Source organism: Caloenas nicobarica, chromosome 1 (genome assembly GCF_036013445.1).
Source record: "Caloenas nicobarica isolate bCalNic1 chromosome 1, bCalNic1.hap1, whole genome shotgun sequence".
NCBI classification, from domain to species: Eukaryota; Metazoa; Chordata; class Aves; order Columbiformes; family Columbidae; genus Caloenas; species Caloenas nicobarica.
Genome location: NC_088245.1, coordinates 206137997 through 206165778, shown reverse-complemented (window position 1 = coordinate 206165778; position 27782 = coordinate 206137997). Strand labels below are relative to the sequence as shown.

At 39.7% G+C, this 27782-nt stretch overlaps 1 protein-coding gene across 1 annotated transcript in view; it reads left to right on the top strand.

Moving 5' to 3' along the window:
* Positions 1-3460: 3460 nt before the first annotated feature.
* LOC135989983 (putative N-acetylated-alpha-linked acidic dipeptidase) overlaps positions 3461-27782 on the top strand; it is a 31420-nt gene continuing 7098 nt past the window's right edge. The window contains exons 1-14 of the mRNA XM_065637136.1: positions 3461-3618; positions 4989-5097; positions 7832-8018; positions 8813-8914; positions 13518-13643; positions 15929-16115; positions 17766-17859; positions 19861-19959; positions 21311-21396; positions 22395-22514; positions 23892-23974; positions 24242-24305; positions 24824-24891; positions 26899-26990. Coding sequence (XP_065493208.1) covers positions 3501-3618; positions 4989-5097; positions 7832-8018; positions 8813-8914; positions 13518-13643; positions 15929-16115; positions 17766-17859; positions 19861-19959; positions 21311-21396; positions 22395-22514; positions 23892-23974; positions 24242-24305; positions 24824-24891; positions 26899-26990 — 1535 coding nt within the window. The 5' untranslated portion in view covers positions 3461-3500. The remainder of the gene's footprint in view (positions 3619-4988; positions 5098-7831; positions 8019-8812; positions 8915-13517; positions 13644-15928; positions 16116-17765; positions 17860-19860; positions 19960-21310; positions 21397-22394; positions 22515-23891; positions 23975-24241; positions 24306-24823; positions 24892-26898; positions 26991-27782) is intronic.

Sequence of the window (27782 nt, the reverse complement as noted above, 5' to 3'; positions counted from 1 at the left end):
AGCACACCTGAGCAGGTAGTTAATACTATGGCCAATTGATTACCATTTTCACTAGGGCGTAAGAATGGATTCCCCTGCAGAGTTTTAAGAGCTGGGAGAGGAGGAAAGGGGATGAAAAAGGAACTTGGAAGAGAGAAGGATGACAAAATGAGTGAGCCATTACAGTAGGAAAGCAGCCTTGTTGCTACTTCTCTTTTTGATAGTGAGCAGAGCCTCAGGAGAAGGAATGTTATCACAGCAACATAAATATTCCACAGATCTCTAAGCACACAGCATAGGGACAAAGCACAAACCCAACACAGAAACGTAATAAACTTGAATAGCAAAAATTAAAATCGGGGAGGTGCTGTTTACATTGACTTTTATCATTGCTCAGTGCTTCATGTAGGCCCAGAGGCAGCATTCTGACTTCTTTATACAGAGACAAATAAGGAGAAAAATATTAAGAAAGCTCAAGTTTTATTTCCAGTTCATAGGCATATGTGGCACCTTCACGCTGCAGAATGGGATGTTTCAGAAGAATTTTAGTCACTTGGGAAAACCAGAAGCAGCATTGTTTCTAGGCACCTGAGAAAGTTTTATCTATGCAATTTCTATTGCAAATACGAGAAGACTATATAGAAGGTGAAAGGAAAACAGGAGTTATAAAACTATTTATTATTTGCATGCCTTACATTGTATGAGTAAAAAGTGCGAAGCTGTTATTTTGAAAAGATGAAGCTAGAATAAAGTGTAAGAAAAGTTTTTTAGGTGAAAAGTCTTCTAGGTTTCATTTCCTGCTCTTCTACTGACACTTCATAACAATACATTTAATTTAATTCACTCATGAAGCATGTAACAATAACTTCTATTAAAAACACTCCAAATTTAATTAGTGGTTCTATAGTATAATAGAGACTTGGAACTCATAAATTTCTTTACTTTTTTCAAAATAAATGATTTAATCCTACAGAACCCTTGGGAAGTAGGCAGGTCTTTTCATTTCACTATCTGTATTGCAAATTTGTAACAGAGAAAAACAGACTTTGATATTTACAAAGCATATGGCATTTTAATCCACAAGCAGCTCTCCATTAAAATCACAGAATCATAGAAGAATGTTAGAAGAGACCCCAGGAGGTCAATTCAGACCAACTCCTGCTGAAAACAGAGTTAATGGCCAAGTTAGATCAGATTGAACAGGGCTTCAGGTTCAGGTGTTTTGAAAAGCTCCTTAACATACAACTAGGTTCCTCAACACCTTGCAAGTACAGACCCTACCTAAAATAGTCACATTAAATTGGCTTCAATTGGACCTAAGAAAAACTGTGTCATGATAAAAGATACATAAAAGGATAATCCTAACCAAAACATTGCCTAAGATTTGCATCTCCAAAAACAGTGTGTTTGTTTCCTCATGTGGATGAATTGAAAATGTTCCTCACACATTCCTCACAGCTCAAAGAAAAATAACTTACAGTACTTTAATTACTTGAAGATTTTTCCACTAAATCATAGAGAAAAAGCATTAACTTTTCCTACAGTTTATTGAACATTTTTTGTTCAGTGAAATGGCTTGGCCTGCAAATTGACCCATAAGATTCTGTATAGGAACAAGTGTAACATGTTATGCATTTATCATAACTGTAATTTATTCTTTAATAAAGCTTTCCTACGTCCTTTGGCTGCTGCTATTGTGTATTTAAGGGTCATAACGTCCTGTCCAAGCTGCAGGCACACTGGAAGACTATATATAAAATGTCTCAAAGCAGTAATTCAGAGCTTCTGAGTGGTGTGGGTAGGTCAATTAATTTCAGAGTACTGAACAGCACCAAACTTTTTACAATATGCCCATCTCAGTTTCCTCACTGTTTCCTCCCATCTTATTTTACTTGAATAAATGTAGACATAAGCCACTGGGGTTTGTTTAAATCCCTCTGGAATATTAATCAAGAGATAAGATATGCTTTTGCTCAGCACTTAGTCCCACGGTGCTTCATTAACCTTATTTCCAAGTGCTTCAAACAGAAAATAGCTGATCCAAGAGCTCTTCCAAGTTCTTATGCCCAAAGGTGCCCTGGCCGTATTAATCTTTTTTAGGAAGACCAGAAGATGTGTCCATTCTTCAGCCCACTTAACTTAAACACCGCATTGGTTTCAGCTTCCATCAATGCATAGCGGTGGAGTAGTGAACACAGGCACATTATACCCCTCCGGGTACAGATGGGGAAGGACGGTAGGTTGCTGGGTAGGGGTACAACCTTCCACTGTGCTCATTTCCAAACTTAGGTTGCCTATATATTATAGAGGAGGGCTGGGCATTCCCAGAATGGTATCTACAACAGCCAGCATCTGGGTTTGGCTTGACAATGTGGCAGAGCATTCCGTTCAGATCAGCACTAAAAGCGGGGCTTTGGGGCAATAGGGCCAGAATGTGTAGAATGACCTGTGCAGACTAGCCACAGTGAAGCAGGTGTCAAAATCATCATAGAATCATAGAATCATTTCAGTTGGAGGACACCCTCAGGATGATCGAGTCCAACCATAACCTAACTCTGGCACTAAACCATGTTCCCAAGAACCTTGTCTAAATGTCTTTTAAACACCTCCAGGGATGGCGACTCCACCACTTGCCTGGGCAGCCTGTTCCAATGCCTGACAACCCTTTCCATGAAGAATTTTTTCCTAATATCCAATATAAACCTCCCCCGGCACAATGTGAGGCCATCACTTTGCCTTCTCACCACACTTTGTAGCAAGTTAAACAAAATACGGGGTGGCAGGATACTCAGGACATGCAGGGAGAGAGGGGAAGGCAGAGGGGAGGTGGGCACGTCTGGGCGAACTGAGACATCAGTGAGAGCAGCAAGCGCCCGGGCAGCAGCTTTGGCACCCAAAGAGGCTCCAACATCTCCAGCCTCGCCCGGGCCGTGATGGCAGAAAGGCCTTATCCCTGTTCAGCCTGGAGAAAAGGAGCAGAGGGGAGACCTGATCGCTGTCTGCAACTGCCTGAAAGGAGGTTGGAGCATGGAGGGGGTTGGTCTCTTCTCCCAAGGAACAAGTGATAGGACAAGAGGAAATGGCCTCAAGTTGCACCAGGGAAGGTTTAGATTGGATATTAGGAAAAGAATTCTTCACGGAAGGGGTTGTCAGGCATTGGAACAGGCTGCCCAGGGCAGTGGTGGAGTCGCCATCCCTGGAGGGGTTTAAAAGGAATTAGACGAGGTTCTTAGGGACGTGGTTTAGTGCCAGAGTTAGGTTATGGTTGGACTCGATGATCCTGAGGGTCTCTTCCAGCTGAAATCATCCTACGATTCTGGGCAGTGAGGGGACAGCGGAGCCCTGACGGGCGGCGCCGGCGCTGCGTGCGAGGCGGCGGGGCCGAGGCGGGAGCCGCCGACGGGGCCGCGACCAACGGCCGGAGCCCGCCCCCCCCCGCCCCGCCTCGTCGCCTCCGGGGCGGGCCGGGCCGCGGCGGGACTCGGGAGCGGCGCGGTGGAGCTGGGAGCGGGCGGGCGGCGATGTGGACGTTGCTCGGCGCCAATACGGAGCTGGCCGGCCCCAGGGCAGCCAGCGGCCGCTTCTGGGCTGTCGTCCTGGGAGCAGCGGCGGGGCTCTTCCTCCTCGGGTTCCTCATCGGTACAGTGCAGAATAAACCCCCTTCGGATCGGGCGGCTCTCCCGGCCACCTCCGGTCCTTCCAGCCGAGGGAGGTGGCTCGGAGCCGGGCCGAGGGCCGGCCGGGTTGGGGGAAGAGCGGGCGGGCTGCTGGGGGTGCCCGAGCTCCGTCCGTGCCCCCCGGCCGACACCTCCCTCGCTTCGACCCTCAGGCCAGGCCGGTGCAGCCCCCGGCCCCTCCTGGGACTTCTGACGCCACCTCTTTTCTTGAGAGTGTCTTTTTGACTTGTTTGTCGGTTTCCTTTTAAATAAAGTAGTTACGCTATGGGCAGAAGAGGTGCCGGGTGTGCGAGGTGGGTTCAGAAGGCGGGTCCCCGGACCCCGCTGCGTTGAAACAGCTCCAGCCCCAACCAGAAGGGCGGGAGGATGAATAAGGTCTGGAGGGTCGCAGAAAGGAGGGGTGAAGTTGTTTTATAATTTAAGTCTCGCCTCCCCCTCAGCCCAACCAGGCAGGCCTGTGGGTTGCTGCTGCAAGAGATTTCCCCTCCCTGCCTCCCTTTTGGCTCACGGATCAGGAACAGCTTGGGGGAGGAAGGAAAACAGAAGAGCCACTTGTATTTTGAAATACCTTTTGGTATGTACTTGGGGTTCGTGCCATCGGGAAGCCCTGACTCGATTACTCTCTCATGTGGAAAGAGCCTTTTGCTGTGCCAGTGACCGTTGTGACCATTGCCTCGCCAGTGCCAGTTTGTTACCTGCTCTCTGCCACCCAGCAGCTCTCTGATTTGCACTACCCTTCTAACTGCTGCTGCGTTTGCACTGAACATGTCCAGTCTCTTACTTAAAAATAAAAACAGATGTCAGAAACACTTTCTTTATAGCCAGGTGTTCCTCTCATCACTTACTCTGGTAATGCCTGCACAGTAAGGGAAAGATTCCAGAATAAGAGCCAGACAGACCAGAGAGTGAGAAAGGAGTTACAAGACATCTGTTCCTAACAAAGGGTGTTTGTGTTTCTGTGCTTTTTTGTAAAGCTGCTGCCTTATTACTGAGGTGACTGATACGACTGACAGGACTGACAGCATGATGTTCTGGTGCTAAAGGAAAATAGATAAGTCTCCATTGCATGTACAGTAAAATAACTGTGATGAATAAGTATAATGTATTTTATTCCCCCCAATATCTATCTAGGTAAATAAATTCTCTTAGTGTGGGGAGGACTGGCACTGCTGTCACCATCCAGCCTGCATTACGTTGTGGCTGTTTGTCTGTCCTGAGATAAAACCAGTTGTAAAATAGTGAAAATCTTGTGGTGATACCAAAGAGAAATGGTGTGTGTCATGGGAAATTTGCTCTGGTGTTTTTACTGTTGTATTTTGGTGTGTTGTACAGGCTGGCTTGCAAAACCTACTGAGAAGAAGACATCTGTGAGTCCTCATGGGGAGATGAAGGCAGAGTTCATGGCTGAAATGAAGGCTGAAAACATCAAGCAGTTTCTTTAGTAAGCAATGTGTAGACTAATCAGTCAAAAAAAAAAATCCAAGCAGTAACCACCCCAAGGATGCCACCAGGCAGAGGACAGTGTGCAGCTTCTTGTCCATAGGTTTTACTTAATGTGTCTCAATGAGCTGTGATTGACAGCCCCTCTCATTCTTGTTTGTGCTGGAAACAGCTGAAGAACTGTCAGTAATCTCAGTACTTAAAGTAATTAAAAATTGATCAAGCTCTTGCTCCAGCCTTTGATGAATGCTTGCACAATGGAGTAGAGGTTCAGCCTTTCTCTTATGTGTCCTGCTTCACTCTGCAACAATGTTTATCTTACATTGTTTTTATGGAAAAGTCATTCACTTCAAACTAGACTGCATGAATGAAAAATCAGAAGAGATTAAATGGAAAATAGTAGAGTACATCAATGTAAAAGAGAAGAATATCATACCAGTGTTCAAGCCTTTAGTTCTTCCTGCAGGTTAGGCCTTAATATCTTATTGCTACTGTCCCTTCACACTGTCATCCTGTGACCAGATTTTTGTGTTAGTCTGTCACTGTTCCAGCCTTATACTCACTTTCATGAAGAAAGACACGTTTCCAGGCTCTCTCCTTCTGCACAATGGATAGCTAGAACAGACATAGTAGATCCCAGCTACATTACACTGCTCTTAATAAATCTAATAGTCCTAAAGCTTTAGTCTTTTTTAAGACCATGTTTTTTTTCCCCGGTAATTTTTTCATCTCATTTACCCTTTAGTGCTTAAATTAATAGATCGTAAATGTACTGTTATTTCTTTTCATAAATCCTAAAAGCAGAGCTACTAACATTTATTCCTGAAAATTCAAACAATGGAAGATGACAGTAAAGATTTTTTTTTAATCTGTTACAGTTTGATTACTTTAATTAGTTTCTTAATTTCTGTAGTTTAGAAGCTGATGCACTGTTGTTTTTTTTTTTATTTTAGAGATCTTGAGATTATTTTTCATTTCGGAGAGTGTAGTATTTGTTATAAGCTGTATTTATTCCAGTCAATAATAGACCAGAAGTTGTAGTTTATCGATAGAAATTTACTTGTTGTGTAAACAAAGTGTTAAGAGTATCAGTTACTTTAGGAGTAACTAACAAATTCAGGTTTGCCTTAAATTCCCAGCCTGATTAAATAGCACAAAATTGTATCTTGTTACAAAACTAAATTACTAAAAAACCATTTTCAGTTCATAAGGTTGTGGCAATCCCACTCATTTCATTTTAAGTGCACTTGTCACAGACTATTGCAAATAAATTAGCTGCAAAGTACCTTCTCTTTACTACATAACAGCCATGCCCTGGACTATATAAACATTGAAAACTGAAGATTTAGGATTTTCTACTGTCTTAACCTGTGTTTTGGCTCTTAAAAAGTGAACGTTTGTTAACCGGCTCTGTAAAAGGACCGCTTTCTGCCCTCTAAACACCCTGTCTCTATGCCGACAGGAAATATTGTGCCTCATTTACTGTCATGCAGCCAGTTCTGTGGTGCAATATGCAGATATTTAGTCATTACTCAGAACTACCAGTACAGGCGGTCAACAGATTAGAACAGGCAATGAAGAAAAACATGATGTTCAGTTAGATGGGAATATAATACAGGAGAATGTTACTGCATAAGTCAAATTTTAATGAAAACGTGATTTAAACACTCCTAACTCATACAGAAAGCAGCTGTTGGCTTTAACAATAACACATAACTGTGCTCTTGGTTCAATATGTCATCCAGAAAATGGTACCGTCACTGGAACAGGTACTTTTAGAACAGTGTTGGTACTAGATTGTGACATTATCAGAGGAACATGGTTTTATCTAGCAGCATTTGATACAATAGCAGAAGTGTATAGTTCTTTCAAAGTGCTTTGTTTGATGGCTTTGTTCTCACTAGACCTCAAGAATAAAATTTTTTCCTAACATTGTACCCCTTTACTATGGAAGATTAGCACCAGCTGATGTGACACATGCTTGTGTGGCATGTTGATGCCATGGTCATATGACAGTATGAGGACATCATGATGATGTCATCATTCAGCTGGGAGTTTCTTCAGTTTCACAACTGGGATTTCTCAATGGCCTGCACTTTTTTTTTTTTTTAAGACAATGGGTTGCTTACTATTTATGATGTCTTTCCCTGTTTGTTATTCATCCTGCATGACTTTTAAGTGACAAGCTGTTGAGGTTTTCTGTTCTTTGTTTAAGCCACTGTGAACTCTTTTATTTGCCAACAAGACACACTCAGAGTGTTTGTGCCAAAATTAATTAAAATAGTGGAATCCAAGGAGAATATCCAGTTAATTAAAAGTAGGGATCAGACTCATTATGCAGATTTCTAAATCAAATACGCAAAGATTATTATACTCAGTTGTTTCATCACTTTGCAAGAAAGGTCGATCTTATTATGCGTAGGAGTGATTTGCCTAAGGTCATCCAGAAGACAAGGAGTAAAGCAAGGACAAGACCCCACAGCTGACATCATCATGCCATTCTTGCTAAGCTACACTGTGAGGAATATGCAAACACCTGTGATAGCTCAGGACAGAATGAAACCTGTAACCTCAGCTTATGTACAAGACAGGCAAAAGCATAGATAGAGTCTGGGTCCTTATTTAGCCTGGGTACATCTGGTCATCTCTAGGGGGTTTATTTCTAGCTTGACTAAGAGGAGTTTTGATTATGAACTGCAATGCCTGATCCTGACTCATTGCTTCTCTTTCTTTAGCAATTTTACGCGGCTTCCTCACCTAGCAGGAACAAGGGAGAATCTCCATCTGGCACAGCAAGTCCAAGCTGAGTGGAAGGAGTTTGGGTTGGATTCTGTTCAGTTGGTTCATTATGATGTCTTGCTCTCTTACCCTGATGACACTAAGCCCAACTACATCTCAATAATTGATGACCATGGAAATGAGGTACAGAAAACAGTTTTTGCAAACAGGGAACAAAATCACCTTCATCCACTTGGGAAGATGGGGAGGGAAAGCTGTCTTCTGCTCTGTTAATGGTGTTGGGCCTGATCCAAAGCTCACGGGAATGAGGGGTTCCAGTTTGCTTTTATATTTTGTATCTTCTTAATGTGTATGCTAGGAATACTAACAATTACCCTAATTCATACAGCATACTGACATATATGGATTAAAGGAGAATTATGGAAGAGAATTACTTTATGTAATTCAATTGTTTTAAAATTGTTCTGTTGTTTAGAAAAAGGAAGCAACTATGGTCAGCATTATTATTTGCATTGATTTATTACACAGTATTGGTAATTGTGTTAAATTCAGTTTCCTGAAGATTAGGGTTTTGGCCTTGAGATGTACTGTCAGAAGTAACATCAGTTCATTACAGGGTAGCTCTGGTGCTTATAGAAGCTCCAGGGATGAGCAGAATGCAAATGTTATTTGCTTTTATGATCTAACCTGCTCATACCTGCTGTACTTGAGACCACCTTAAGGGACCCAGTGTTCTTTTAAACAGGATTCTGTGTGAACAGTGGAGATGGGATCTGCAAGATCACATGTTGAACCTGTGTACTGAAAGGGATGCCGAGTGCTTACTAAAGTTTTGGCCACTCCACATATAGAGTTCTAAAACTAAAGTCTTTTAAACTGCAAATATAATACATGTAAAATGTGCCTGAATACATTACTTCTTTTTCACATTGCCTGGTTTATTTCTTCTTTTTTTTCTTCTTCTTCTTTCTCACTAGATTTTCAACACATCATTGTCTGAGCCTCCTCCTCCCGGATATGAGGCTGTTAGAGATGTGGTGCCACCTTACAGTGCATTTTCGGCCCAAGGAATGCCTGAGGTAACAGAGCAGAATAATAAAAGAAACAGAAGGAGAAACAGAAACAGCAATAGATCAAGAAACAGAAATGGAAAGAAGTAGAAAAGTATGGAATACCTTAGCATAGTGTAGAATAGCATAGGATAGCATAGAATGGTAAAGAAGAAAGTGAAATTCTCGGGTCACAGGCTTTATTTGTTCAAAACCTGACATCACCATTAGGAAATAAGTCCTAGCTCTGAGGTCCTTGGTAGTTTTGCAATGGAACAATGTTCAAATTGAGCAGTCATACATACATGTTCCATTTTTTTTCTAGTTTGAGTCAGAATTGGATTTTATTTTTACCTTTTCCTTTGAAATTATGGAAATAAATATTTACTGTTGTCAGCTGCTATAACCTTCTCAAGATATTTTTGTCACTGTGCACCATTGTTTCCCATCTTGGTAAACAAATAAGACTGTTACATTTATGTAGCCAGATGAACAACGTAATTTTCAAAATGCTGCTTCCCCAAGGCTTACACCAACAGGTATAACTGGACAGGGTACAGTCTACTTGGAAATGGCTTTTGCTAGCATTTCAAACTGGCGGTAAATGTGTTGCTGTGGTCTGAGCTTAACATTAATCCTTTCTATCTTCTTGTACAGATGATACCAGCTGACAGGCTTTCTTTCATGAAGCTGAACTGTGTAACAGGAATTTTCATTCCTATGATTATTAGTGGTTTCAATTAAGAATTTGTAAGATTAGAATTTTTTGTTGTTTTTCTCAGTATCTTTCCTGTCTATACATAGAATAATGCAGGTTAGCAGGGCCCTCTGGAGGTCATTTGGTCCAATCTCTGCTTTAAAGTTGGATCTGATTTTCAAAGCTGCTAACAATGCTTTTACTCACACAGCCCGGTATTAGTTATGTACTTTCTGAAGTTTGTTAATAAGCTGTGCAAGTCCAGAAGACAAAAGGTATCCTGTATTCATTTGCCTCAGATACTCAAAGGAAGCTGCAGAACCAGGCAGATAGTCTGTACCCTAGGATATGACAGCTTAGAGTGTTTCAAGAATTGCAGTGGGAGTTTTGGAACATAATGTAAGGTAAAATTCATGGATTCTGACTTTGTATCATAACATAATATGCCCAAAGAAATCCAGAATAACTTCACCACTTTATTTGGTTTCTGCAGAGCTACAGTAAGTGTTGGGATATGGGAAATAATAAAAACAAGTTTTAAAAGTTGTAGCTTCCTTCTTTAGAAAATTGTTTTATTTTAATGAAATGTAAGAACATTGTTTCTGAAGAAAAATGAAGATGGATTGTCTTTTCAAAATATGATGCTTCTGTTCACCTTAGTACATAATACATTGACAAAAGCTCCAGCGCTGTTAGAAATAACATTCTCCAGTGAGCAGTTGTCTGCACCTGTACTGCAAACAGGGAGTATGTCTATAGCTCAGCAATGGGAATACTCAGTGGGTTCACGGCTCTTTTGAGTTCTCCCAGGCCTATTGATGTATTTTATGTTAAAAGCCGTTCTATTAAAAACCAGAACTAAGCTGTGGAGAGAGATATTTGGAATTTGCCAAGTACAATCATCAGTCATAGGTTCTCTTCCTGCTCATTGATTTTGTGAGTGATTCCTGCATAAAGGTCCACGTTCAATGAAGGGAGAAAGCTGTAAAGTATCTGCATCTCAAGGGTAGCTGTAGTCTCATGAGTTGGCCACCTTCCTGGAAAGTGGGAGAAATGGATCAAAGGTTCTTCATACTGAGAGACCCCAAGAATGCAGCTCTCACATTTTCTGGGTGAGTGCTCTGATCAGGGAGTTGTGGAAATACAGTTTGGTGCTGCTAGCACTATTACTTTTTCCTGCAGCTGCTTTTTAGAAATAAGTGGCAGTGACTGTGTTTTGAAGATTAAATTCTGTCAGAGTGGGATAGTAGCAACTTGCCTGCTAGAGTGAGACCCTGCAGAGATTTAAAGAAGTTCCCACTCATTTCAGCTTCTCAGTAGATAGAAGAGGGAATAACTCCTCATCTTTCACACAGATTGTCAGAAAATGTATGTTTCTTTTGTGTGGTGTATTTTAACTAAATCCCAATAAAAAGTCAGGTGAAAAATGTTAAGCTTTGAGCAGAAAGTTCTTTTAACCATAATATTTAGGAGAATGCAGACAAAGTAGTGGAGTCATATTCTGTCAGACAGTAATAGTAGTTTTGAACATTAACATCATAAATAATGATAAAATTCTGCTCTTCCCTTCCTTTTTAAGTGACTGAAACAGTTTATGATAGTCATAAGTAAGAGGTGTCCTTAAGATCTCTAACTACACTAGGAGAGCCCAGAGGAGACATTTTATGGGTCCACACTACATTCTCAAAGCTTGTATTTTGTAATAGTTCTATAAACATGAGGGATTTCCTCACATCACTAGGAAATTTTGATACAAAACTGTCACAATGCTCTGGTAAGAAATTTCTTGCATTGATGTAGCTCTTAGTCCTGTTAATGAAAGTTAAAGATGAAGCCTTTTCAGAGATGTAAAAAGAATTAGATTAAGGAAGCCTGATTTACTATGCAATATATCGTATATTGCCACAAGCTTCCAATAAGTACCTTTTAATGTAGTTTCAGAAATCTAGAGATTGAATAAATATTAATTATTCTGCAACACCAGGAAAAATGCTATGAATACAGTTTATATGCTTTATATCAGATATAGTTACGAGAGCTTCTAAAGATCAGAAATGTTCTTTTTGTTATGCCATCTACTTAATCAAAGACATTATTTAAAAAAAACTCTGTAAAGTGTAAATGGGTTTTCACCATAAAATGTTACTCTCATGTTGGCTTGTTTTGCACTTCAATGTAGAAAAAGGGCCCTGAATGTGAGAACCCAGCAGGTTGCTATTAATCGTAATAATTACAGCTCTGCAATGATGTAAGCCAAACTATTGAAATCAACATACTTGTATTTGTCATTAAAATATAATAGCCTACAAATGTAGATATTCTATACAAGATATTTTAAAGAAATTATGTTAAAACAGAGGACCACATCCCCCTTTTGCTCAATCTAAATAGAGTAGAAAAACTGTCTTGACTTCAGCAGTGTTACAGTTGATTGTTCTGAGAGGGAAAACTACTCCATAAATTCAGAAAAGCCACCCCAAGAATAATCCTTGTGGTTTTGAACTACTCTTCTCTGAACAGAGAGGACCAGAATCTTACCAGGTGTGAAACTCTTTACCTTATTTAAATGCAGTCCCATTTATTTCATGAATTTATATTGAGTTTATCTTGCATAATTTAAGAAGAAATTGTAACTTGAGCAGATTACTGATGAAACTATTACAGTCAAAATAACCGTATCACAGTCTTATCAGGAGATGTTGCATGGTGTTATATGAGACCACCTGAATGTCTAGTCAGCAATTTTAAGCAGTACAAGAGATTTAAGCTTACACCTTTTTGAAATTAAATTGAAAATCTCTCTGGAGGTGTCTGGTAATACAGAGAAATCCACTAAGGCAGAGTTCCCTGTCACCCAGTTTTAGTTGTCTGAGATTGTAGACATCTTCCCTAAACCAGTCTTGGTAGCTTTTTAGAGGGATTTCCTCTACAACAGTCTTTGAGATATAATCCATGAGAGGTAAATCCAGAGGGCAATTTATTCCTTCCTAAAATAGGTGTTTAAAACAGATTTGAGGTGAATTCTTCTGGAAAGAGTGAGTTCCTGTAGAACTTACCAGCTCTTCACCAGCTATGGAGTGTACTATAGGACCTTTGTAGACAATGCCAACAACTTTTAGGTAGCTGGCATTAGGGAAGATGAATCATGCACCAAGTATTGAATGACATTGTTGAAACACGGTCATGAAGAATACTTTATTCGTGTGTGAGGTGTATTTATTTTGACAGTCCAGCACCTGCAGCTTCTGTTGTATTGGCTGACAATTGAGTCCTGAGAATTTAATAGGATATTGACATCATTCAGTCTACTGCATAAAATACAATTGAGGGAATGGCAGGAAGATGTGCCGGGGAGGTTCAGGTTGGACATTAGGAAAAGGTTCTTCACCCAGAGGGTGCTGGAGCACTGGAACAGGCTCCCCAGGGAGGTGTCACAGCCCCAAGCCTGACAGTGTTCAAGAGACTGGACAACACCCTCGGACACATGGTGTCAGTTGTGGGGTTGTCATATGCAGGGACAGGAGTCGTGTTCGATGATCCTTGTGGACCTTCCAGCTCAGGACTTTCTATGATTCTATGATATTTACTGTGATGTCTGGGTCCAAAATACCTCCAGCTGTCCAAGACTGTCTACAGCTTAAATAAACTATGGATAGAAGTAAATGCCATACTCTGAGCACTTAACTCTAAGTTTCTGTTTCAGAAGTCATATCTTAACATTCTCCATTGAGACCAAAGTGTGGCAACTTTGGATGGTAGGAGTATAAATTCATATAGAAGTCACTTACCTAACTAATTGTCTCATGATCAAAGAAGAATTAATACCAGAGCCAGTCCTGGAGCTCATTGTTTTCAGCCTATTTTCTTACTACATCGCATCCTCCTTTTGACATGCTCATTGACATTATTGTTTGAAATTCTGCTTCTTTCTATTAGGGTGAGTTAGTGTACGTGAATTATGGCCGCACCGAGGACTTCTTTAAGCTAGAACGTGAAATGGGAATTAACTGTTCAGGAAAGATTGTTATTGCCAGATATGGGAAGATCTTCAGAGGAAATAAGGTAATGCTTCGATATCAAAATGTTACTTGTGCTGTCCTTTACTTTATTTCAAGAGACCGAAACACTTATGTAAAGTATTCTGAAGATTTTAGTGTAGCTGAGTTTTCATAGAGCTGTGTTCAAATATGATTCTTTAGTGGAAGATATAAAATATATATGACATGTTTGTAATACATCTATAGGATAAAAGTAAATAATTTGGACAATGTTATGTATTTTTATATTCATCTGCATGCTGTATATTGCTCTAAAATATTACTAACATTCTTGGGTCATACATTCTAACTGAACTAGACTGTTCTTCATGATTGGGGCAGCTGTGCTTTAAGATGCCTGTATCGTGTTTCTAAAGGTGTCTGTATACTGGGCAGAGACAATAACTATATGGAGGTTATTTTAAATTCTGTATTTGTTTGTTCAGTGTCCCCATCATATAAATATTTTTAAACTACAGATTTCTTCAGATTTCCATGGCCTGACAGTTAAGGACATAATCATGTGCATACGTCAGGCACATGCTCAAGTTATTTCCTCAATAGGGATGTAAGAAGAAAGTATATTTAAAGTGTGTTTGTCTGTTGTACAAAAATTAGTTTGACCCTAATTTGGGCAGGACTGTCATTTGTATTTCTCAGTTATCTAAGGGTATCAAACACTGAATCTCCTTGCTGGAGTGCCAACTGTTATTCTATGCTGTTGACTAATCTTCTGTGAGCTTATAAGTGGGTAACTCACTGGTTTACGTACAAGCCATTTTCACCAGTGAAAAGTGACATGTAACTCATATTCTGGGTCAGATAGTCTTTTCACTAAATTGTTTACCATTCTTAGAGATACTATCTGAATGGAAAAGATGTAAAAATTGAAGAAGGTACTGCTGTCTATGAATCTTTTATTAAAATGAAATGCACAAACCTTGGAGTTACTAATATCTAGAGGGGCATTTGTCCTGTGATGCGGAAATTACATGCCCTCATTGACACCAAGGGGTGTCAATGTGGAGAAGAGGAGACTGAGGAGTGACCTCATTAATATTTGTAAATATGTAAAGGGTGGGTGTCACAAGGATGGAGCCAGGCTCTTCTTGGTGACAACCAATGATAGGACAAGGGGCAATGGATACAAACTGGACCACAGGAGGTTCCACTTAAATATGAGAAGAAGCTTCTCAGTGAGGGTGACAGAGCCTGGAACAGGCTGCCCATGGCAGTTGTGGAGTCTCCTTCTCTGCAGACATTCAAACCCGCCTGGACACCTTCCTGTGTAACCTCATCTGGGTGTTCCTGCTCCGGCGCGGGGATTGGACTAGATGATCTTTTGAGGTGCCTTCCAATCCCTAACATTCTATGATTCTATGATTCTATGTTCATTCTTACAGTAGTATTTCTAATGACGTTTTATACACTGAAGAATTTGTTAGCCTGTATAAAATCTGGAGAACTGTACTGTCGTTTTCCCACTTCCTAATGGTGTACAGGAATAGGATAGAGGTTGAAGGCGAGTACTATGTTTCCTAAAAGAAAAACCTGTGGTATTTCTGAATTAAAATATGCAAATTTTAAACTGTTGAGGATTAGTTGTCACTCAGTCACTATCCATCACTGTCATATCTAGTAGCAAAACAGATTGGGAAGTCAGAATAGCATATATTTCTCTCTTTCACTCTTTACCACCCAATGTTATACAATAATAAAGTCACATGAGAACACTTTTTAAATCAAACCAGCATGCAGGTCAGTCTTTCTACCATAATAAGCCCAAGATACACACTCTTTGGAGTTGCTTGAGTTCACAGCCAAAGACAGTTTCAAGCTCTCCAATAATAATCTTTCTGTGTAGTCTGAACTCTGAATATTGAGGACATCATTTAGGTAAAAAAGATAAATACATGACTGAAAGATAAGGTTGCATCCATGTGATACAGTTTTTTCCATCTGTGATGTGTACATTTCAATAGTCAGTTGATTGTATTGATCTGAACAACAGAATACAAACTCAGGTCCTATAGTAATACTGTGAAGGATGTTTTCCATGTTACTGCAATTATCTCCTAACTAAAATTCAAAGCAACAACAAACCTCTTACTTTCATATGGAACCTGATATCTGCATGTATATTTTAAGGAAATATTATGATATGGGACAGTTATGGGCCCTTTACTTAGCCCAAGCTTGCAAAAGGCCCTGAGGAGTAATTGCTGTAATTTTTAACACTTTCTTTTGCCCCTTGAACTCTTGTGTCAAGCTGTAAAAGAACTGGATAGGGACTGGAGATGTGCTTTGCAGGTGAAGAATGCTGAATTGGCAGGTGCCAAGGGAGTTATTCTGTACTCTGACCCTGCTGACTACTGCGCCCCAGGAGTAGATGCTTATCCAGATGGCTGGAACCTTCCAGGCGGAGGAGCCCAGCGTGGGAATGTGTTAAACCTGAATGGGGCAGGGGACCCTCTGACGCCAGGTTATCCTGCGAAAGGTGAGTGACACTAGAGAAGTCATGCTAGGAGTGTCTGATTTCAGGAAAGGAGGGGAAAGTCATGGAGGTGTTCTTTCCCTTGGAATAAAACACATTTTTTCTTCGTCTTTCTGTTGCTCAAAAGAGGCAGCTTTGGCCTTCACATCAGTAGGCTACTTCTGCAAATGGTGCGTGAGAAACAGTGAGGAAAAGTTAAGGGAACCACACAGTGCAGTGCTGGGCTGCTTAACTTCACAGACATACCCAAGTTAGCCCAGAGATCATGACACAAGTATTCGACAGCTGAAGCCCAAGTAATTTCTTTCTGCTTCTCATCAGTAAATCAGCAAGGAGCCAGCCTGCACAGCTCTCAGATTTCTTTGCTTTTGCACTTCTCCTTTCTGCAGAATTTTGTAGAATCGTAGAACAGTTTGGGTTGGAAAGGACTTTTAAAGGTTGTCTAGTCCAACCTGCCTGGTAATGAGCAGGGACATCTTCAACTACCTCTGGCTGCTCAGAGCCCCATCCAACCTGACCTTTAGTGTTTCCAGGGGTGAAGCATCTACCACCTTCTTGTGCAACCTGTGCCAGTGTTTCACCACCCTCATCATAAAAAATTTGGGCTGCTTTCCCTCCACAAGAGCCCCTACTGGCTATGCTGAGATCTTTCATTCTGGGACTCATGTCACCTGGTTGCAGCCGAGGCTCCTCAGAAGGTGACCGGTCCCCACTGGTTCATCACCTTCACCTCACGCTTTCTCAGCTGCTTGTTTGAGTTCTGCCTAAGCTGTTTCATTTAATTGGAATGCATTAAGAACCACTCATGCCAGCACTTGAGCCAGCATATCTGAGGGAGGCAGTTACCTCAAGAAGAGCAGTCCCTCAGTGATGGGGAATGCTGCCTCTAGCCAGCACAACTTGCACTGGAAGAGGACACATGTTCACAATGGCGGCATGGCAGGAGCTGACCATGAGGGAGATTTCTGGTTCCTCACACTAAAGTCAGTGGTCTCATAGATGGATCCCTGTCTGCTTCACTCAACAAGGGTCCTGTGAATGTTGTATTGAGGAAACTATTTTTTCCATACCTGCTGGCTTGCAAACATCAAATTTTGTCAAGATTGTGAAAATTAAGTTTCTCATTTGTAAAAAAACCCCATGATTCATATTTGACCTCTGTCAGAACAAAACCTAGACTTAATTTTGTTCACAAAACCAGCAAAATGGAATATTCAGTAGCCCAATGTGTAAGATTTTATCTGCATCTTTTATCAACTGGCAAATTTTTTTTAGTTCCCAGCTGAATGTTCCAAACATCAGACTACAGACTCTTTCTTTGCTCTTGTTCTTTCTGTGGCTTAGTCTGAAGTTTTTTTCCCATGGAAAGAAATATTTCTACCTAAAAGCATTTCAATGCAAAAAAAGCACGAATAATTTTAAAATTCCAGCCGGTTCTAAACGCCTGACTGCAGACACTATGGGAGAATATTTGTTCGTGACTCTCTGAAAATGTGTTGATAAAGAATAAAGAATGAAATCACTGAAGAAATGCCAGCATGACTTCTAGGTAACTGAAATTATTATCCCTGACTCTGGTGTTAGGGCTGTGCTATGAACTGTACAGATTATTTCTGAGAGTTGTAAATGTGAAAATATCTCTTTTGCTTTCAGAATACACCTACCGATTAGACAAAGGCAGTGGTGTAGGTCTCCCAAAAATTCCAGTTCATCCCATTGGCTATCATGATGCTGAGTCTTTACTGCGGTGAGTGTATGGGAGACGAGGAATTTTAAGCAGACTGTGTTTTGAAAGTTATGAGAATATTTGAAAAGAAAGGAAAAAGACTTTTGCACTGTGCTTTTCCTATAGCTGTTGAAATAGTGTATGTTTGTTTGTCATTAGGTTCTCTGTAGGAGGTAAACGTGTTGTCTGTTGTACATATCAGACACGTGCAGAGTATTCTGGAAAGGATAATTTGTAATATATTATGATCAGTTGGGTATCCAAAGTTATAAAGTGCTTCTCAGTTCAAATAAAGGGAAAAGTTTTTGAGGATGGCATGATACCTGTCTTGTGAAAAAGACCACAAATGAAGGCACTCTTTTGTCCAGGGAAATACTTGCCATGCACGTTTGATGGGACAGTATCTGTACTGTCCTCTGTTAAAGGAAGGCATGTGCTTTCTCTCATCAGGTGTATTATGTTGCATAAATAAGAAATTATGCTAGTGAATTACTATAAGCACACTGGGGAAACTCTGGACTGGTTTAGGGGATATAGTAGACATCCGTGTAAGTAAGGGTGCTTACTAAACAGGCGAGTGATGTGAAGACAGGCTGGCAGCTTGCCAGAGGGCAGCGTTAAAATGCAGAATTAACAAACCAAATAAGTTATCTGAAAAAGCTAACATGATCGAGTTGGCCAGTGTATCACTCCCCTAAAAATGTAGCAGTTATCATCTGTATCAACTGTTGAGATATAGAGCAGGAAATAACAGTATTGGTAACAGTACCAGGGATAAGTGTTTAGGGCAAGAAGTGAACATAATCTTCAGTGTGTATTTGTATGGAATTTTACATCTAAATCATATGAACAATTATTCGGCTCTGTCTGGTGCTTCTGTGGGAATATTGAGTCCCTAAAAAATAATTCTATCTTGGTTCTCTATGCAGGTTTTCCTCTGAAGCATTGAAACTATTTATTTTTATACGAGGCAGAATTTTACTGTCTTTTGTGTCTTTGCATACCTTATGTTCATCAACACCGTTCTAGTGGTTTTGCTATTTCGTCCCAAAATTTTATGGACTAATACGTCTTCAAACTGTATTTTTTTTAACACTTTAGGGCCATTACTGTTCTGAGGATAACTGCTCATGAGGATAAATTTATAGGTTAAAATAACACTTTTTTCCACTGCCAACTAGCAGTGGTAGAGCAGATTAATATGTATGAATATGATGTAGCTAGATATTTCTCTTCAATAAGTTTTAAGTAATTCTTGAACTTGGTTTTAATAATCATTAATGAAATTTAGTCCTCTGAAAATACTGGGGCCTTGGTTTTAGTTTTGTCTTGAGAAGTCATAACTTCCAGTTATTCCTTCTATCATATTTTTCTATAAAAATATACCGAGGACTATAAATCCTTTAGAATGGGTGAATAATGATGGGTGATTGTGATCCACTGAATTACTGCATTTCCAGTTGTGTTAACTGAGAAAAAACATCTCACCTTTGACAGTGGAACAAGAAAAGGTGACTGGGATTAATCATGTTTCTCCAGCTTTAGACACTTTTGAAACACGTCAGCTCTGTCTGTGCTACCAGATAAAACAGTGTCTAGGGACATACACTGGAAGACAACTGCCCGTGCTGATAAACTGTTAGAATGTCCAAGTTACTCTCCACTAATTCAAATGCAAATGTAGTTCAACGCAGTAGAATGTTCCAGGGACCATTTACAAGAAGCAGTTTGTAAACAAAACCTTCGGAGGCCAACACTGTTTTCCAGGATACTGCAGGCCATTCCAAGCTGATCTCAATGCCCAGGACTATTCCTCTTTGTTAATTTACTAGTGTTAATGTAGATCAAAAGATAGACTATTCTTCTGTAGGAGTTTGTAGGATAAATTGTCTAAGTCTAAGACCATCACTGTGGTCTGTGTGTGAAGGGACCTAACAAAGTGTGGTTCCTGGTTCCTCATTTGCGTTTGGTGCTATTGTAAGATGTCTGTAACTAATAATGATAATTTTTTTTTCATTATAGTAATATGGGAGGATATGCACCACCGCATAGTAGCTGGAAAGGAAATTTGAATGTATCCTACAACATTGGTCCTGGTTTCACAACAAGTTATTCTACAAGGTCAGTTTTGTTTCATTTGATAAGCATCTAGCCTTTGACAAACTATTTGATGAGACTGATTATTTTTGAGAACTGAATTTGTGTATTGTCTTTTTTAAATTCATGTGGGTCCAGCTTCTGGTCTTACCTATTGCTGTTTTTATTGTTTCAGATTGTTTTAAAACAGATTTAGTAATTACAGTGTAGGACCAAAGTCCAGGTCTTTCAATATTGACTGAGCTATTGTACTGACTTCATGTGAACCGTTTGACCTTTTCCCTATGTCTTAGTCATACCACACGAAAAATGCTTTCTGAAAAATACCCAAGCAACCCTTGAGGATGAGTTGTTGCATCTCCAGCTGTGTTGTAGATAAACAGGCAAAGTCTCTTGGTGCAACTCAGGTTGTCTGATTTTCTGCAGCCTGAGGTGCCACATCAGTACTGACTGTGCTGGAGTCAGTTCTGATTTGCGCCAACCTCTAGATGTTTAGAACTATTTACCTTTTTAACACTTGTCATGGTTCAACTCCAGCTGGCAATCAAGCACCACGCAGCTGCTTGCTCACTGCTGCCCCTCCAGTGGGATAGGGGAGAGATTCCAAAAAAAACCTCATGGGCTGAGCTAAGAACAGTTTAATAGGACAGCAAAGGAAAATAGAATAACAATGACAATGACAACGAGATATACAAAACAAGTGATGCACGATGAAATTGCTCACCAGCCACTGACAGATGCCCAGGCCGTCCCTGAGCAGCAATCCCCCTTGACCAACTTACTCCAAGTTTATATGTTGATTGGGACTTCATATGGTATGGGACATCTCTTTGGTCAGTTAGGGTCAGTTGTCCTAGCTGTGTCCCCTCCCAGCTTCTTGTCACTCCCCACCTTCTCATTGTCAGGCCAGTATGAGAAGCTGAAAAGTCCTTGACTGCTTAGCAACAACTAAAATATCAGCGTTCTAAATCTAAAACGCAACACTGTACCAGCTACTAGGAAGAAAGTTAACTCTACCCCAGCTGAAACCAGGACATTAGAGGGTTTTCATTTTTTTTGTCACTATTCCAAATCTAAAAACTAGCTGCTAGCAGAAAATCATTGAATTTGGAGTTCTAAGCCTGTTATCCGTATAAACCTGATATCAATAACAGTACAATGCTTTCAAGGGCTAAATGCTGTTCTCAGTTACACAAGTATAAATCCAGAAAAAAGCGGACTGAAATCTTTTCAGATTTACTTTGGTTTAATGAAGGGTAAATTTGGCCAAAATGCTTTCCTTACAATTTATATTGTAGATTTTTGAGAGGTGTCAAGATGTTTTGTTATCTAATCTGGTGGATTTTCTCTTTGGATTTTCTTCCCAATACACTAGAAAGGTAAAAATGCACATTCACAGCCACAACGAAATCACAAGGATTTACAATGTGATTGGTACCATGAGAGGCACAGTGGAACCAGGTAAAGTTATTTGTCTTCAGTGTAATGTGAGCAAGCAATGACCTCCACATGCACTTCATAGTTAGAAGGGGGAAATGAAGAGTATAGTTTTCTCTGAACTATTACACTACACGATCATTGGTGTTGAAATATTTATTGTACCAGCTTTCATACGGTTCAGGATATGTCAGCACTTTCACTGTAAATGCTGATTTTCAAGGGGGAGTCATAACTAAGGCAAAAACATTTGTCTTCAGGCAAGTAACTTAGCAATTGAAAGAATATTCTTAAGTGGGTATTCTTCCCTACTAACAAGGGAATGGATTTTTCATTCTATCTGAAGACATCATGTCCACCGCTATTGACTTTTTGTCTGTCTTACAGTCTCTTGTAACCAGTGTGATCTTACACTCAAAAAAACCAGATATATTGACATCTCTAGGGTGATGATAACATCATTTAACTTGTAAGGGCAGCACTTCCCTGTTGCTTGAAGTACAACTGTTAACCATATTGTAGCAGCACAGAGATCTAGTCTGATTTTGATCTTATTAATCACATCTCTGTCATGATTTAGACAACTCTTTTGATGATTGACTATATATATATTCAGAGAAATACTGCACACCTTAATGTTGTGAGTTGGCATGCTGTACAAATATAATTAGTGGATTAGCTTTACCATGAAACATACCGTTGTAAAATATGGAAAGCTGCTTCTGTCTTCAGAGGAATGCTGCAGTATTTCTAATAAGAGAAATAACATTAGGGAATTTAAGAGGTTTTAATTCTTATAGGATCAAGTTATTGTGTTTGGCTAATTCTTTAATGCTGTCTGAGAATACAGAAAAATACTTCTGGAGATTTAAAATGTCTTTCGCATTTCTATCATGTATATTATAAACTATTAACCTTTGTTTCCTGATACCTATGTGGAAAATTAGAAATTACTTCCAATTAACATCCCTATGTCAGGAAAAAAGTCTTTCTAAGTAAACTTCCATAATTCATTTATCCAGACAGATATGTCATCCTGGGAGGCCACCGTGACTCATGGGTGTTTGGTGGCATTGATCCTCAGAGTGGGGCAGCAGTGGTTCACGAGATTGTGAGAAGCTTTGGAAAACTGAAAAAGAAAGGTAATGTGATGAAAGAAGAAAACACACCAAAATCACTGCTCTCAGCAGTGCCCCTTGAGTTCTCTGGGATTTAGGCATATGCTTAATATTAAATATGTCTATCTCACTGATCTCTGGAATAAGCACTGCTCTGCAGCTGTTAATTTGTTCCAGTTACAACCTTGGTCTATGTGAAGTAGTTTTGCTCAAGACAAAGTACACCTAAAGGAAAACAAAACACAAAATGAGGGATGCTGAAATAAATATGACATCTAGACACAATTGCTTACTGTGTATTTGAGGTCAAATTGGATGTTTCAATGGTCCTATAAAATTTATATGGGGCAACATCGAAAACCTTCTCAGCACTTGACTGTAGTTTGGAGACAGACCCAAGAATAAGTGGAGCATGTCTGTGTAATGCAAAGAATGAGCTGTGCAAACATAGTAGGAGGTAATGGTTAAAAATACCTCATGCCTAGTTACATTAGAATAGGAGCAAATGTCAACTGCACCAAGTTTCTGCTGCTGTCAGAACAAATGCTGTCTCCCTGCGTGACATCCTGTGGAAAGAACCTCTGACATAACTCAAATACTGTGCTAGAGGAGTTTTCTTTGCCTACCCATTGTACTGAAAACCTAATGACATTTAGTTTTCTTTCCATTCCCTCCCAGTTATTGGATAAGAGGAAACTGTCTTTGGAATACGAGCTGGAAAAAAAAAAAAAGAAAAAGGTAAAAAAGACAGGGAGCAAAAGATGAAAAGGTTCCAGTAGCCTCAAAGAAAACTTTCAGCAAAGATACAGAGGCAAGACAACAGAGCCTGTTCCATTTGACCTGCATTTAGATCAGATGCAGAACTTCAAGTAAAAGATCTTTGTTTTGAAGGTGATCTGACAAAGTGATAGAGAATTCCTTAGGTTTTGAAATTCGGCATTTGGGAGACAAGTTAAAGAAATTCAGTAATAGATATGAAAACATGACCAACAGTTTTCTGTCAAGGTAGACACTGGTATGCAATGTGTACTAAATTGAACAATGCAAAAAGAGTAGAAAAGCATTTTTTCAAGAATTTGTGTACAAGCACATTATTTTTGCTAGTTTAGTTTTAAATTTTAGAAAATTTTCTTGCAGTTAAAACTGAGAGAAGAAAAAGAATACATAATTTGGCACAATATTGAATTAGAACCGAGATTGATACAAAATTAGTGAACCATCATTAGATTAGATTGGTGAAGACGCTGATGCTGAAGTTCCTTAGATGCAACTCTTGCCCTACACATCAGGGATAGAAAATGAGCCCCTCAAAAAGTGACATTTGTTTTCACATTAGTTACCATGTAACTAAAATGCAACTAACTTTACTTCTGTAATAGTTTTTATGGTCTTTTATTGCAGGATGGAGGCCAAGGAGAACAGTGATATTTGCAAGCTGGGATGCAGAGGAGTTCGGCTTGTTAGGATCGACAGAGTGGGCTGAGGTAAACCAAAGGTCTTCAAAGAGAAATTTTCACAGTGCCAGATCTTTGAGAAATCTGTAGCAGAAAGCAACACTTCTTTCCTCCCTCCTTCCCTCTCTCTTCTTTACACACACACACTCTTAAATTTCCTTTTGAATTACCAAGAAGATATGGCTCCTTGCAGTATATGATGTCTTTCCTTGAAACAACTGCTACTTCTCTGGATGGGAAAATAGTTCTGAGGAAAAAAAGTTCATCAGCGTTTTCTTCCTCTTTTCCTTCTCATAGGAAAATGCCAAAGTATTGCAAGCACGAGGAGTGGCTTATATCAATGCAGATTCCTCCATCGAAGGTACATAGTTTTGACTTATGTTCTACAGGAATGTGATGGTATATACAGATGACCGGGGAGGCAATTTGACTTGGAGATCCGTGAAAGCTTCAATGTGATAATGTTGTTGCATTAGTTCAGGAGTTGATATGGGGGGAAACCATGACTCAGAATCATAAAGTATCCTTCAGATATTCCTGTCCCTTCAGGGAAGAAGTCCATTACAGTAGCTACACTATTTGGGAAGCCAGAGGAAGGGACAAGAAGTGTTGTGTCCCTGTCAGCAGTTCTGTGACAACTCTTTAGATTCAGCTCCTCCTCTTATAATGTGTGTAACAAACATAGGGGCATCCTAACCAATATAAATGCTCTGACAAGATCACAGGAGGAGAACTTTGCTACAGGTAGAATCAGTGAGTTCCTTGTGGAGAGTGTAGCTCTGCAGTCACTTTCTTATTGACAAATAATGGCACAAGGTGACAAGCACAAAGCTGAGTAGAACTTGCTTCTTTTGATAAATAGTTTTCCCTGTTTTTCAGGAAACTACACACTACGAGTGGATTGCACACCACTGATGTACAGACTGGTGTACAGTCTGACTAAAGAGGTAATACTGCTTGAAATTTTTAGCCAGTGTGTTCCATGCTCACTTACTCAATGGGGCTCTGTGTATCAAATATGGTGTCAGATGTTTCCTTCTTTTCTAACTGCAGTACCTCTTCTAAATCAATAGCTAAGTAACTGGAGCTTTTTTTCCCAGGAGTGGCAAAGGGATTTTGAGCTTAAACCTTTAAATTATTAACTGTTCAGGATTAGGGGATTTTTCCATTCCTCCTGTGAAATTATTCCTCCTAAGAACAAAATAATTTTAAAATGCCATGAACCAGAGGACAGAAACAAGCACAAACTTGGCTGCCCAGTTCAACTACTGGGGTGCCCATGATAGTGGGAGACTATGGCTCCCTTTAGGCAGGGGAAGAAACTGGGCTTCCTACAGTGTTGTTTTCAGCATAATGTGACAATGGTCAATGTGCTCAGCTTCAGTGTACCCTGTCAGAGATTCACTGGCTCTCACCATGATGCTCTCACACATATTTGTGTGGCACACAAATTAAAAGGTGGGGACCTTCCTCAGGAAATAGTGTCACCATCTTGGATGCAAGAATTTCCTTGCTTTGAGAGTGGGTCTTAGAGACTGGCACTAAGGGTTTTTTTTTTCTGTGGGGTTTTTTTTGGTTTTTTGGGTTTTTTTCCCCTGTTCATCTGGATTAAAACATGAGCATTTAATTAGTCTTCTGTGTGTGTGTTTTATATACATATATATAATGTACATTCAGCTACTGTATATATTTATGAATCTACTATATCTGTCTTCATCTGCTGTATATATTCAGTCATCTGTCTTTTCCAGGGTCAGTAATTTATTATCTCTTGGAAGCTGGCGTTAGACTGGTACAAAAGGAAAGGAAGTGTAGTAATTCAGTGTAATCATTTTCTGGCAATGGAAAGACAACAAATAAAATTTAATTCTGTTAAAATTAGGTGCCCACATAAAGATATTTCTGTCCTGAACTACAGAAGAGCTGATCAACCTGCAGTTCTCATGGTAACCTGTGCTACACGCACGTGTTCAGAACAGTCAGAAAATCAGGTCAGAAGAGTCTCAGTTTGGGCACCAAGATCCATTGTTAAAATATTGACCTAAATACCAGTAAGCATGGTTGTGTAACCCTTCCTCAAGCTGGGAAGCAGCAATAAAGGCTGAAGAATGCGAGTAAACACAGCTTGTTGGTAGGCGATGCCTGAAGAGAATGCTGATCAGGAAGCAGGTCCTGTGGGATCCCATCCAAAGTTAATCTGTGGCAAATAGTATTAACGCTGTTCTATGAACAGTTGCCTTCCTGACCAAAAAACCCAAATAGATTAATTTTATTTTTATTCTTATTGTGGAGTAATTATTAGATTCTAGGCATATATATTAATAATAGAATATATATTAATAATCTTTCATAGATTAAAGATAACAAAACCTCAGCAGTGCATTAATAAAAAGATGAAAAACTACCCACAGTGTTTAGCCTTCTCAGTAATCAGAAAGGCAGTCTGAAAAGTGTGATAAAAATGCACTTTATGACGGTCATGATTTCTGTACCTCTGTAGCAGTGATGATTACGTAAACACCAAGTACTGTACCCTTTGCCCTTCTACGGTTACTGCTGCATCCATGAAAATATTTTTTTGTGAACTGAAACAAGGCAGAAACAGTTTTGAATTAAACCAAGACAAAATTGAGGAATTTTTGTGTTAAATATTTAAATTAAATGGCTGAAAATCTCATAAATAAGTGTCAGAATGTAAATATTGTAAATATTGACTTGAAATGTTTTACTTGCCCTGTGTTTTCTACCTGTTTTTAGCAAATTAACTATTCCTCTGGAAAATACTATGTATTTGAACTGTTAATATGGAAACGCAGAAAGGTTGAGGGACTTAAGACTGTGACTTATTCATTGCCCTAAGCCATAGACTTTACATGATGACAGGTTGTAGATTTGTTGCTTGGTAACATGTAAAATTGTTCCCTTTGTCTTTTTTTATAATATACTTTTTCTAGATACCAAGTCCTGATGAGGGGTTTGAAGGAAAATCTCTTTATGAGAGCTGGTATAAAAAAAATCCATCAAGAGAATATAAAGAGGTCCCCAGGTCAGTGACAAGAGAAAATAAATGAAATTCCAAAAATTATTATAACCTGTAGAGTGTGGGTTTTAAAGAAATATCCACTTGAAAAATGAAGCGTATAAAAGAAATGGTGTGATTCTCAGCTGCTATAAATTTCAGAGCTTTACTGATTCCAGCTGATACACTATTGTAAAACAGTTTCATGAACTTGCCTTTGTAACACGGACTGGAGGATTTATATATGAAAAGTAAAGTGTTTGTGTACTTTATAGAGATTTAGACAAATAAGGGTAGCATGTATAAGCCAGTGGCAGGCACACCAGATGCTAACACAGTAGCTTTCCCTCGCACTTGCTTCCAGTGTCCTGGAAGGCCCCTGAGTTTGGGTGGCTGGGGAGCACATCAGGCAGGTTTCTACAACATTGTCCTTCAAAGTTACCAGGGTTTCTCTATAGGATCTCAAAGATTGACTGTATTCCGTGAAGCCATGCTGGTGCTGTTCTGTTTTCTGTGAGGTGGGATAGTTGAAGTTCAGCAGGCAGAAGGTCATTTGGTCTCCTCAATGATTAAAGACAGTGAGTTAAATTCTCCTGTTGAGATTTTGATTTCTCTGCCCCTGAGAATGATGACTCTGCTCCTCTGAGAACGCAGCTGATGAGGTGCATGTAATGTCAGGGTCACAGGCAATTCATGGTATATTGACAGAAAGAGCGTACTAGGGCGAGACTGTGATGACTGTGACTGCGACTGCAGAATAAATAATTACCACAATACTTGTAAGCAAAATAAATTCTAGTTTAAGTATTTTCACTCAAG